General features: G+C 39.9%; 1 protein-coding gene across 4 annotated transcripts in view; it reads right to left on the bottom strand.

Moving 5' to 3' along the window:
• The window catches only part of LOC100380299 (actinin alpha 1), a 274,936-nt gene that overhangs the window by 184,905 nt on the left and 76,199 nt on the right, over nt 1-13,832 (bottom strand). For all 4 annotated transcript variants that reach the window (XM_045723306.2, XM_045723308.2, XM_045723307.2 and 1 more), the window contains 4 exon segments: nt 9,734-9,821; nt 8,666-8,744; nt 7,864-7,945; nt 4,094-4,179 (listed from right to left, as the gene is read on the bottom strand). In XM_045723306.2, coding sequence (XP_045579262.1) covers nt 4,094-4,179; nt 7,864-7,945; nt 8,666-8,744; nt 9,734-9,821 — 335 coding nt within the window.

The following is a 13,832-nucleotide window of genomic DNA, read 5'->3' as shown; positions in this document are numbered from 1 at the left end:
TATAACTACACAACTCTTCTTCTTCTTCTTTAGTTCTGGTCCTTATATAACTACACAACTCTTCTTCTTTAGTTCTGGTCCTTATATAACTACACAACTCTTCTTCTTTAGTTCTGGTCCTTATATAACTACACAACTCTTCTTCTTTAGTTCTGGTCCTTCTATAACCACACAACTTTTCTTCTTCTTTAGTTCTGGTCCTTATATAACTACACAACTCTTCTTCTTCTTCTTTAGTTCTGGTCCTTCTATAACTACACAACTCTTCTTCTTTAGTTCTGGTCCTTATATAACTACACAACTCTTCTTCTTTAGTTCTGGTCCTTCTATAACCACACAACTTTTCTTCTTCTTTAGTTCTGGTCCTTATATAACTACACAACTCTTCTTCTTCTTCTTTAGTTCTGGTCCTTCTATAACTACACAACTCTTCTTCTTTAGTTCTGGTCCTTCTATAACTACACAACTCTTCTTCTTTACTTCTGGTCCTTATATAACTACACAACTCTTCTTCTTTAGTTCTGGTCCTTATATAACTACACAACTCTTCTTCTTCTTCTTTAGTTCTGGTCCGTATATAACTACACAACTCTTCTTCTTTAGTTCTGGTCCTTCTATAACTACACAACTCTTCTTCTTCTTTAGTTCTGGTCCTTATATAACTACACAACTCTTCTTCTTCTTTAGTTCTGGTCCTTATATAACTACACAACTCTTCTTCTTCTTCTTTACTTCTGGTCCTTATATAACTACACAACTCTTCTTCTTTAGTTCTGGTCCTTATATAACTACACAACTCTTCTTCTTCTTCTTCTTTAGTTCTGGTCCTTATATAACTACACAACTCTTCTTCTTCTTCTTCTTTAGTTCTGGTCCTTATATAACTACACAACTCTTCTTCTTTAGTTCTGGTCCTTCTATAACTACACAACTCTTCTTCTTTAGTTCTGGTCCTTCTATAACTACACAACTCTTCTTCTTCTTCTTTAGTTCTGGTCCTTATATAACTACACAACTCTTCTTCTTTAGTTCTGGTCCTTATATAACTACACAACTCTTCTTCTTTAGTTCTGGTCCTTATATAACTACACAACTCTTCTTCTTTAGTTCTGGTCCTTATATAACCACACAACTTTTCTTCTTCTTTAGTTCTGGTCCTTATATAACTACACAACTCTTCTTCTTTAGTTCTGGTCCTTATATAACTACACAACTCTTCTTCTTTAGTTCTGGTCCTTATATAACTACACAACTCTTCTTCTTTAGTTCTGGTCCTTCTATAACCACACAACTTTTCTTCTTCTTTAGTTCTGGTCCTTATATAACTAGACAACTCTTCTTCTTCTTCTTTAGTTCTGGTCCTTCTATAACTACACAACTCTTCTTCTTTAGTTCTGGTCCTTATATAACTACACAACTCTTCTTCTTTAGTTCTGGTCCTTCTATAACTACACAACTCTTCTTCTTTACTTCTGGTCCTTATATAACTACACAACTCTTCTTCTTCTTTAGTTCTGGTCCTTATATAACTACACAACTCTTCTTCTTCTTTACTTCTGGTCCTTATATAACTACACAACTCTTCTTCTTCTTTAGTTCTGGTCCTTATATAACTACACAACTCTTCTTCTTCTTTAGTTCTGGTCCTTATATAACTACACAACTCTTCTTCTTCTTTAGTTCTGGTCCTTATATAACTACACAACTCTTCTTCTTCTTCTTCTTTAGTTCTGGTCCTTATATAACTACACAACTCTTCTTCTTCTTTAGTTCTGGTCCTTATATAACCACACAACTTTTCTTCTTCTTTACTTCTGGTCCTTATATAACTACACAACTCTTCTTCTTTAGGTCTGGTCCTTCTATAACTACACAACCCTTCTTTAGTTCTGGTCCTTCTATAACTACACAACTCTTCTTCTTTAGTTCTGGTCCTTATATAACTACACAACTCTTCTTCTTCTTTAGTTCTGGTCCTTCTATAACTACACAACTTTTCTTCTTCTTTAGTTCTGGTCCTTATATAACCACACAACTCTTCTTCTTCTTCTTTAGTTCTGGTCCTTATATAACTACACAACTCTTCTTCTTTAGTTCTGGTCCTTCTATAACTACACAACTCTTCTTCTTTAGTTCTGGTCCTTCTATAACTACACAACTCTTCTTCTTTAGTTCTGGTCCTTCTATAACTACACAACTCTTCTTCTTTAGTTCTGGTCCTTATATAACTACACAACTCTTCTTCTTTAGTTCTGGTCCTTATATAACCACACAACTCTTCTTCTTTAGTTCTGGTCCTTATATAACTACACAACTCTTCTTCTTTAGTTCTGGTCCTTCTATAACTACACAACTCTTCTTCTTTAGTTCTGGTCCTTATATAACTACACAACTCTTCTTCTTTAGTTCTGGTCCTTATATAACCACACAACTCTTCTTCTTTAGTTCTGGTCCTTATATAACTACACAACTCTTCTTCTTCTTTAGTTCTGGTCCTTATATAACTACACAACTCTTCTTCTTTAGTTCTGGTCCTTATATAACTACACAATTCTTCTTCTTCTTTAGTTCTGGTGCTTCTATAACTACACAACTCTTCTTCTTCTTCTTTAGTTCTGTCCTTCTATAACTACACAACTCTTCTTCTTTAGGTCTGGTCCTTATATAACTACACAACTCTTCTTCTTTAGGTCTGGTCCTTATATAACTACACAACTCTTCTTCTTTAGTTCTGGTCCTTCTATAACTACACAACTCTTCTTCTTCTTTAGTTCTGTCCTTCTATAACTACACAACTCTTCTTCTTTAGTTCTGGTCCTTATATAACTACACAACTCTTCTTCTTTAGGTCTGGTCCTTATATAACTACACAACTCTTCTTCTTTAGTTCTGGTCCTTATATAACTACACAACTCTTCTTCTTTAGGTCTGGTCCTTATATAACTACACAACTCTTCTTCTTTAGTTCTGGTCCTTATATAACTACACAACTCTTCTTCTTTAGTTCTGGTCCTTATATAACTACACAACCCTTCTTCTTTAGTTCTGTCCTTCTATAACTACACAACTCTTCTTCTTCTTTAGTTCTGGTCCTTATATAACTACACAACTCTTCTTCTCAGTTGGGAGATTTAAAAAAAATAATGTTACATACTGAAAAATAACGTTCAATACTGAAGGATAACGTGTTCTTCTTTCTCAATACAGATATGTGTATCACACATATTGATATCCTGATTTCACTCTTAAAAGAAACCTGTTAAAGCTAAGAGATCCCAAACAACGATCATCAACCCCTGAAGAACCAGATGGTATCACATAAAACTACGTCTATCTATGTGCTGAGAGATCCAATGAAAACATGACCCACTCAACTCAAAGGTGACCAAGTACACATTGGCGGTAGTTAAGGAGTCCCCCCCCCCCACCCTCCCTCGCTACATAAAGTGATGAATCCAATCAAACAATTACATGTACTAGGAGTTGAGTTAGTTATGGTAGCCTGGTCTGACTGACTGGAGACGGTCTGACTGGTGCCTGTTATAGCAACAGAGAGACTATTTATTTTCCATCATGCATTTGGAGGTGTGAAACTGTGAACGAATGCGAAGAGAGAGGAGGAAGAAGAGCGTGAGCGGTTCCCCCCTGTTGGGCAAGGGCGAGGTGGGATGGGGCAATGCAGCTGCAGAGAGAGAATGGTTAGTGTTAGTGGACAGACAGACAGACAGACAGACAGACGAGCAGGAACCGAACCACCAGGAGGAGGTGAGGAGGAGCAGGAGAGGAGGAGGGGGAGAGAGAGGTGAGGAGGAGGAGGGAGAGGTGAAGAGAAGGAGGGAGACGTGAGGAGGAGGAGGGAGAGGTGAGGAGGGGGAAAGGTGAGGAGGAGAAGGGGAGAGAGGTGAGGAGGAGGAGGGGGGAAGAGGTGAGGAGGAGGAGGGGGGAAGAGGAGGGGGGAGAAGTGAGGAAGAGGAGGGAGGAGAGGTGAGGTGAGGAAGAGGGAGGAGAGGTGAGGAGGAGAAGGGAGAGGTGAGGAGGAGGAGGGAGAGGTGAGGAGGAGGGGGTAGAGGGGGAGCGTTGCATCCTGGGATACCTTCTGGGCGCCAGAGAATGCGTGGTAGAAGCTAGACACGTAGGTCATGATGGCCTTTTCATCCGGGCGGGCTGTGCCTACGATGTCTGTAGAGAGAGAGGGTGGATGGGGGGGATGGAGGAAGGAGGAGAGGGGGAGGAGGGGGTATGGTAATGATCAGGTCAAACACAACAGATAAATGACATGTCGTAAAGACTGGGGGTGAATGGTAAACACCCTATTCTCTATATACAGTACACTACTTCTGGACAGGTCAAACACAACATACAAATGAGTCAAGACCATAGAGTTGAAATAGAGGGCGAATCTTTGCACTTTGCAAAAATAGCTTCAGTGACAGCAGTGCCTGTACATTGGATAGATCCAGAGCCTTCAGAAAGTATTCATACCACCTGTACTTTTCCCACATTTCGTTGTGTTACAGCCTGAATTTAAAATGTTTTAAGTTTAGATTGTGTGTCATTGGTCTACACACAATACCCCGTAATGTCAAAGTGGAATTATGTTTTTAGAATTTTTTACAAATTAATACAAAAAAAAAAGAAAAGCTGAAATGTCTTCTGTCAATAAGTATTCAACTCCTTTGTTATGTCAAGCCTAAATCCAGGAGTAAAAATATATTTAAAAAATCATTTGTACATTTAACCTTTATTTAACATTTAACCTATATTTAACTAGGCAAGTCAGTTAAAAACAAATTCTTATTTACAACGACGGCCTACACCGGCCAAACCCAGGACGACGATGGGCCAATTGTGCGCCGCCCTATGGGACTCCCAATCACGGCCGTTTGTGATACAGCCTGGATTCGAACCCGTGTGTCTGTAGTGACGCCTCTAGCACTGAGATGCAGTGACTTAGACTGCTGCGCCACTCGGGAGCCCATGGATTCACTGTGTGAAATAATAGTGTTTAACATGATTTTTGAATGACTACCTCATCTCTGTACCTTACACACATAAATTATCTGTAAGGTCCCTCAGTCAAGCAGTGAATTTCAAACACATATTCAACCACAAAGACCAGGGAGGTTTTTCAACACCTCGCTGAGGGAGGGCACCTATTGGTAGATGGGTAAAATTTAAAAAGCAGACATTGAATATCCCTTTGAGCACGGTGAAGTTATTTATTACACTTTGGATGGTGTATCAATACACCCAGTCACTACAAAGATACTGGCGTCCTTCCTAACTCAGTTGGCGGAGAGGAAGGAAACCTCTCATGGATTTCACCATGAAGTCAATGGTGACTTTATAACAGTTAGAGTTTAATGGCTGTGATAGGAGAAAACTGAGGATGGATCAACAATATTGTAGTTACTTCACAATACTAACCTAATTGACGGGGTGAAAATGAAGAATCCTGTACAGAATAAAAACATTCTAAAAGATGCATCCTGTTTGCAATAATAAAAAGTAAAACCGCAAAAAATGTGGCAAAGAAATTACATTTATGTCCTGAATACAAAGCGTTATGTTTGGGGCAAATCCAACACAGCATCACTGAGTACCGCTCCTCATATTTTCAAACATGGTGGTGGCTGCATCATGTTATGGGTATGCTTGTCATCGGCAAGGACTAGGGAGTTTTTTTTTTTTTTTTACAATAAAAAGAAAAGGAATAGAGCTAAGCACAGAGAGATCCTTGATGAACACCTGCTCCTGAGCGCTCAGGACCTCAGACTGGGGCAAAGGTTAACCTTCCAACAGGACAACGACCCTAAGAACACAGCCAAGACGACGCAGGAGTGGCTTCAGGACAAGTCTCTGAATGTCCTTGAGTGGACCAGCCAGAGCCCAAAAATAGCTGTGCAGTGATGCACCCCGTCGAACCTGACAGAGCTTGAGAGGATCTGCAGGCAACAATGGGAGAAACTCCCCAAATACAGGTATGCCAAGCTTGTAGCCTCATACCCAAGAAGACGCGAAGCTGTAATTGCTAGCAAAGGTGCTTCAACAAAGTACTGAGAAAAGGGTCTGAATACTTATGTACATTTTTTTACATTTGCAAAATGTTCTAAAAACCTGTTTTTGCTTTCTCATTACGGGGTTTTGTGTGTAGATTGCTAAAAAAAATATATATATATATTGTAATCAATTTTAGAATAAGGCTGTAACGTAATAAAAATGTGTAAAAAGTCAAGGGGTCTTAATACTTTCTGAAAGCACTGTATATTTACTGAGCGTACAAAACATTAAGAACACCGGCTCTTTCCATGACATAGACAGACCAGGTGAAAGCTATGATCCCTTATTGATGTTACTTGTTAGATCCACTTCGGACAGTTCTAGATGAAGGGGAGGAGAGGTTAAAAAATGATTTTTAAGACTTGAGACAATTGAGACATGGATTGTGTCTGTGTGTCATTCAGAGGGTGAATGGGCAAGACAAAGTATTTAAGTGTCTTTTGAATGGGGTTTGGTAGTAGGTGCCAGGTGCACCGGTTTGTGTCAAGAACTGCAACACTGCTGGGTTTTTCACGCTCAACAGTTTCCTGTGTGTGTCAAGAATGGTCCACCACCCAAAGGACATCCAGCCAACTGGACACAACTGTGGGAAGTATTGGAGTCAACATGGACCAGCATCCCTGTGGAACGCTTTCAACACCTTGTAGAGTCCATGTCCTGATGAATTGAGGCTGTTCTGAGGACAAAAGGGGATTAAACTCAATATATATATATATATATATATATATATATATATATATATATATATATATATATATATATATATATACACAACAACAACAACATATGTTGGAGATCAATAATATATATATATAGATCATTGTTTTATTATTACTAACAACAGATTAAACAAATTTTGTCAAAGGGATCCGTGGAATAATTTTAGAGGTTTTAATACAATGTCATATTATTGATCTCCAACATATGTTGTTAAACCCTTAGCAACATGGGCCTGGGAGGTTCACTACTGGTATCCACTGTACTCCACCGAGACTTGGTTCATCCGGCCACGCACTGCCGAAGTCATAGTAAAGCTCGTTGTATGCCATTTTTTTTAAAAAATCTCACTAGAGTTGTGTTCTGATTATGAAGGTGGGGTCGCCGGTCCCCCCAAAAAAACAGAATAATAGAATAATATCCAGGAAGAGAAACACCACTTTGAGTCACTCCAGACGGCGTGCTAATCTAGGGAAAATTCTAGAAAACGCACTCGCACGTACGAACACGTACGCAAACACACACACACTCTCTCTAACCCTCCATGACATGTATATTTATGTACAGAGATAAGCAGTTTATAAAATGGGGCACTGGGACAGGGCAAGAGGAACGGAATAGAGAGAGCAGTCTATCATCTGACTGTATGTCTCCGTTCAGCTTCCTGAAAAAATGAGAGGACCAGACAACCTCTGTGGGGTCAAAATATCTTGGTATAAACAAATACCACTGAAAGACAATGGCTGCATCCCTAATGGTACCTTATTACCTATATAGTGCACTACTTTTCACCAAAGCTGGTCAAAAGTAGTGCACTTAATAGGGAATAGGGTGCCAGCTGCATTTGTATCTAGTTAAACACAAAACAACACTGTTAAGGTCATTTTTCATGAATGTCAGACTCAACTTCTGTTTGCTTAGCACAGTGTTTCTTCATCCTGGTTCTGCGGACCCAAAGGAGTGCACATGTTCCTTTTGGCCCTAGCACTAACACCCGATTAAAACAATCAAAGGGTTGGGTCTTCAGGACCAGGTTTGGGAAACACTTAAACCTTGACCCTTAACCCTGGACCCTCCTGGTCTTACCCTCAGCGTCCAACATCTTGGGGATGTCCAGGTACTTCTCTGCCACGTCGAAGGCTGTGTTCAGGTTAGTCATGGGGTCATCCTACAGGACAGAGGAGAGACAGAAATAGAGGTCAAGGGTCATACTACAGGAGAGAAAGAGAGATAGAGGTCAGAGATCATCCTACAGGAGAGAGGAGGTGGAACAGACAGACAGACAGACAGACAGACAGACAGACAGACAGACAGACAGACAGACAGACAGACAGACAGACAGACAGACAGACAGACAGACCGACCCTGATCTGTTTCACCTGTCCTTGTTATTGTCCCCACCCCCTCCAGGTGTCGCTTATTTTCCCCGGTGTATATATCCCTGTGTTTCCTGTCTCTCTGTGCCAGTTCGTCTTGTATGTTCAAGTCAACCAGCGTGTTTTTCCCCGTACTCCTGCTTTTTCTATTCTCTCTTTTGCTAGTCCTCCTGGTTTTGGCCCTTGCCTGTTTCTGGACTCTATACCCACCTGCCTGACCAGTCTGCCTGCCCTGACCTCAAGCCTGCCTGTCCTTCGGTACCTCCTGAACTCTGAACCTTTTGCCTGTCGACGACCATTCTCTTGCCTACCCCTTTTGGATTACAATAAATATCAAAGACTCCAACCATCTGCCACCCATGTCTGCATCTGGGTCTGGACCTTGTGACCTGATACAGACATGTTTTTAGGCGAGAGGAAAAACAGAGGATAATTTCTACCTGGTTAGATGTGATTGCATTAGTGTTGGAAAGACTGCTAAGGTAAAGCAGTAGCAGTAGCAGTAGCCTCACCTTGCGCAGCTTGCCATAGTCAATGAGCTCAGGACGGTGTCTGTGAATGAGAGCACAGAATCCCAACCCATCTTTCCAGCTGAGAGAGAGAGAGAAAGAGAGATAATATAAGAGAACATGAATCAAAACACACCAACTATTTAAAATCACTTTGACCTTCTCTTCCTGTCCATCCTTCCAGAAGGCATTGCCATGGCAGAGAATCTACCCTATATGGACTGATAGATGAGCTACATTCATGTGCCATCAGGTCCTCATTAAACAACAACGAGCTTTAACACTCTGATGCACATCACAGAACACATTGTTGGTCTGACCAGCCTCTGAGTCAGTGCTGGTGTTCATAGAGCCAGGTCTGACCAGCCTCTGAGTCAGGGCTGGTGTTCATAGAGCCAGGTCTGACCAGCCTCTGAGTCAGGGCTGGTGTTCATAGAGCCAGGTCTGACCAGCCTCTGAGTCAGGGCTGGTGTTCATAGAGCCAGGTCTGACCAGCCTCTGAGTCAGGGCTGGTGTTCATAGAGCCAGGTCTGACCAGCCTCTGAGTCAGGGCTGGTGTTCATAGAGCCAGGTCTGACCAGCCTCTGAGTCAGGGCTGGTGTTCATAGAGCCAGGTCTGACCAGCCTCTGAGTCAGGGCTGGTGTTCATAGAGCCAGGTCTGACCAGCCTCTGAGTCAGGGCTGGTGTTCATAGAGCCAGGTCTGACCAGCTTCCGCTGGAATAACCACCTCCTCCATCCTCTCCTCTCCCTCCCTCCCCTCCTCTCTTCTCTTCTCCCCTCCTCCATCCGTTCCTCCCCCTCCATCCTCTCCCCTCCTCTCTTCTCCCCTCCCCCCTCTGTTCAATTATTGTCCTCCTTCACCTTAAACGACATCAAAACGCCACTGAATCACATTGCCTGTAAAACCTCTAGCAGAGGCCTTGTGTGTGTCCCAAATTGCACCGTATTCCCTATATAGTGCACTACTTTTAACTAAGGCCCTATGGCAGCCCTATTCCTTATATAGTGCACTACTTTTACCAGTGCTCTATAATAGGGTGCCATTTGGGACCTAGGGTTCTTCTATTACCTAATGTGAAAGTTCTGAATGTTGACATTCTTGTAGGGAGCAGTCTTCCTCTGGCACCACAGAAGAAGACCCTCTTTGGCTGATGTTTCTGTGGGTAGGAGAGGAGGGGAGAAGAGAGGAAGGGAGGAGAGGAGAGGAGCAAAAAGGAAGGAAGGAGAGAAGAGAGGAAGGGAGGAGATGGGAGGAGAAGGGAAGAGATGGGAGGAGAGGAGCAGAAGAGGAGAGGGGAGGGAAAGAAGGGAGGAGAGGGAAGGGGAAGAAGGGAGGAGAAGGGAGGGGAAGAGAAGAAGGGAGGGAGGAGCAGAAGGGAGGAGAGGAGAAGGGAAGGGAGGAGCAGAAGGGAGGAGAGGGGAGGGGAGGGGAGGATTTAGGCGGAAAAACAATCAATGAGAAATGAGTTAGTTAAAATCGTGCTGTGACATAGGATTGGTTCCAAACGGCATCCAATTTGACACATATCCTCAACCTGGACTGTTTCTGTTTAGCCAGTTCAAACTAATCCCATTGTGGCTGTAGGGGGTTTTAAAGGAGAGGCTGTAGGGGGTTTTAAAAGGAGAGGCTGCAGGGGTTTTAAAAGGAGAGGCTGTAGGGGATTTTAAAAGGAGAGGCTGTAGGGGGTTTTAAAAGGAGAGGCTGCAGGGGGTTTCAAAAGGAGAGGCTGCAGGGGGTTTCAAAAGGAGAGGCTGCAGGGGGTTTCAAAAGGAGAGGCTGCAGGCGGTTTCAAAAGGAGAGGCTGTAGGGAGTTTTAAAAGGAGAGGCTGCACGGGGTTTAAAAGGAGAGGCTGCAGGGGGTTTTAAAAGGAGAGGCTGCAGGGGGTTTAAAAGGAGAGGCTGCAGGGGGATTTAAAAGGAGAGTGGGAATCATTCATCTCTAATATTGTTCTCACGTCTCCATATAAAGGAATAATAATAATAAATAATAATAATAAATACTACTACTAATAATAACAATATGAATAATACTAAGGAAGACTTATTAGATGGGTGTTATGGGTGTGTAAGGGAGGCAAAGTCAGGTGCAGGAGAGTAGCGTGTGGTAACAGGCGCGCTTCATTCCGTTCCAACAAACGACAGCACAGAATAAAATAAATGTGCCAAAACACGGAACATGAATAAAAATACATGCGCGTGGTAAATTCCCACATAACATACAACAATTTCACACAAAGACATGGAGAGGAACAGAGGACTAAATACATGCAGTGTGATTAGGGAATGAAAACCAGGTGTGTATGGAACAAGACAAAACAAATGGAAATATGAAAAATGGAGTGGCGATGGCTAGAAAGCCGGCGACGTCGATCGTCGAACGCCGCCCGAACAAGGAGAGGAGCCGACTTCGGCGGAAGTCGTGACAATGGGTAAATTCAATCAAAACATCAGCAAAAAGAATGTTATAATGTCCTCATGTTATATGGTATATTTATACGGTATATATTATGATATATATTCATCTATAATGTTATATGGTATATTTATGCGGTATATATTATGATATATATTCATCTATAATGTTATACGGAATATTTATACGGTATATATTATGATATATATTCATCTATAATGTTATATGGTATATATTCATCTATAATGTTATACGGTATATTTATACGGTATATATTATGATATATATTCATCTATAATGTTATATGGTATATTTATACGGTATATATTATGATATATATTCATCTATAATGTTATATGGTATATTTATACGGTATATATTATGATATATATTCATCTATAATGTTATACGGTCTATTTTTACGGTATATATTATGATATATATTCATCTATAATGTTATACGGTATATTTATACGGTATATATTATATATTCATCTATAATGTTATATGGTATATTTATACGGTATATATTATGACATATATTCATCTATAATGTTATACGGTATATTTATACGGTATATATTATGATATATATTCATCTATAATGTTATATGATATATTTATACGGTATATATTATGACATATATTCATCTATAATGTTATATGGAATATTTATACGGTATATATTATGATATATATTCATCTATAATGTTATATGGAATATTTATACGGTATATATTATGATATATATTCATCTATAATGTTATATGGTATATTTATACGGTATATATTATATATTCATCTATAATGTTATATGGTATATTTATACGGTATATATTATGACATATATTCATCTATAATGTTATATGGTATATTTATACGGTATATATTATGACATATATTCATCTATAATGTTATAAGGTATATTCTATACGTATATATTATGACATATATTCATCTATAATGTTTTATGGTATATTTATACGGTATATATTATGACATATATTCATCTATAATGTTATACGGTATATTCTATACGTATATATTATGACATATATTCATCTATAATGTTATATGGTATATTTATACGGTATATATTATATATTCATCTATAATGTTATATGGTATATTTATACGGTATATATTATGACATATATTCATCTATAATGTTATACGGTATATTCTATACTTATATATTATAACATTATATAGTCATCTATAATGTTATATGGTATATTCTATACGTATATATTATGACATATATTCATCTATAATGTTATAAGGTATATTCTATACGTATATATTATAACATTAAATAATCATCTATAATGTTATAAGGTATATTCTATACGTATATATTATAACATTAAATAATCATCTATAATGTAATATGGTATATTCTATATGTATATATTATAACATTAAATAATCATCTATAATGTAATATGGTATATTCTATATGTATATATTATAACATTATATAGTCATCTATCATGTTATATTCTATTACTTGTATATAACCTATGTTGTTTTAGTATACATGTCAAAAATGTTATAAAATGATTTGCATTTTAATGAGGGAAATAAGTATTTAACCCCTTTGCAAAACATGACTTAGTACTTGGTGGCAAAACCCTTGTTGGCAATCACAGAGGTCAGACGTTTCTTGTAGTTGGCCACCAGGTTTGCACACATCTCAGGAGGGATTTCGTCCTACTCCTCTTTGCAGATCTTCTCCAAGTCATTAAGGTTTCGAGGCTGAAGTTTGGCAACTCAAACCTTCAGCTCCCTCCACAGATTTTCTATGGGATTAAGGTCTGGAGACTGGCTAGGCCACTCCAGGACCTTAATGTGCATCTTCTTGAGCCACTCCTTTGTTGCCTTGGCCGTGTGTTTTGGGTCATTGTCATGCTGGAATACCCATCCACGACCAATTTTCAATGCCCTGGCTGAGGGAAGGAGGTTCTCACCCAAGATTTGATGGTACATGGCCCCGTCCATCGTCCCTTTGATGCGGTGAAGTTGTCCTGTCCCCTTAGCAGAAAAACACCCCCAAAGCATAATGTTTCCACCTCCATGTTTGACGGTGGGGATGATGTTCTTGGGGTCATAGGCAGTGTCATGACGTTGGCCTCTTTGAGTACAGGGAGGACAGTTGACCCCCTCCCCCTTGCACCATCCCACAACCTACCTCCCCCCACCCAGGCCCTGTGTGAAAGGGTTGTAAAACTCTAAGAGGAGAATCTCTTGCCACATGGCCCATAGAGAGACACAGGAAATTCTTCCAACTCACAGAATTGGGGAACCGAGTGACATTTGTGTTCTGTAGAAGGTATGGAAGATTGGTGAAGATTCCAGCTACGAACTGGTCCGCTTGGTACAATTTTGTGATACTCAGAAGAGACAATATAGCCATATTACCATAAAACGGTTTATATAATAGTCTCAGCGATGAGACTCACATCCACATGGTTGTATAAAATGTATTAATAAGGATAAAGCTATTTGTAATACATTGAGATGCTATGTACTGATGTTAATGTGATAGAATTGTATTTCTGTACCAAGCTTAACTCAGTCATCGGCACGCCCCCAGGGACACAGACAGGACCAGGCGTCATGTGACAAGCCTGTTCTATGTTCACTATAAAACTATACCCTGATTTACTTTCTTCAGACCAGGCCTCCACTCCATTGTGAGTTGGTCAATAGGTTTGACCATCCAATTCCGCCACTGAAAGTGAACTATACCAC

The sequence above is a fragment of the Salmo salar genome, chromosome 09 (genome assembly GCF_965601325.2).
Source record: "Salmo salar chromosome 09, fSalSal1, whole genome shotgun sequence".
In the NCBI taxonomy this organism is placed as follows: domain Eukaryota; kingdom Metazoa; phylum Chordata; class Actinopteri; order Salmoniformes; family Salmonidae; genus Salmo; species Salmo salar.
Note: the sequence above shows the minus strand (reverse complement) of the source record. Positions and strands in the feature narration are given on the sequence as shown.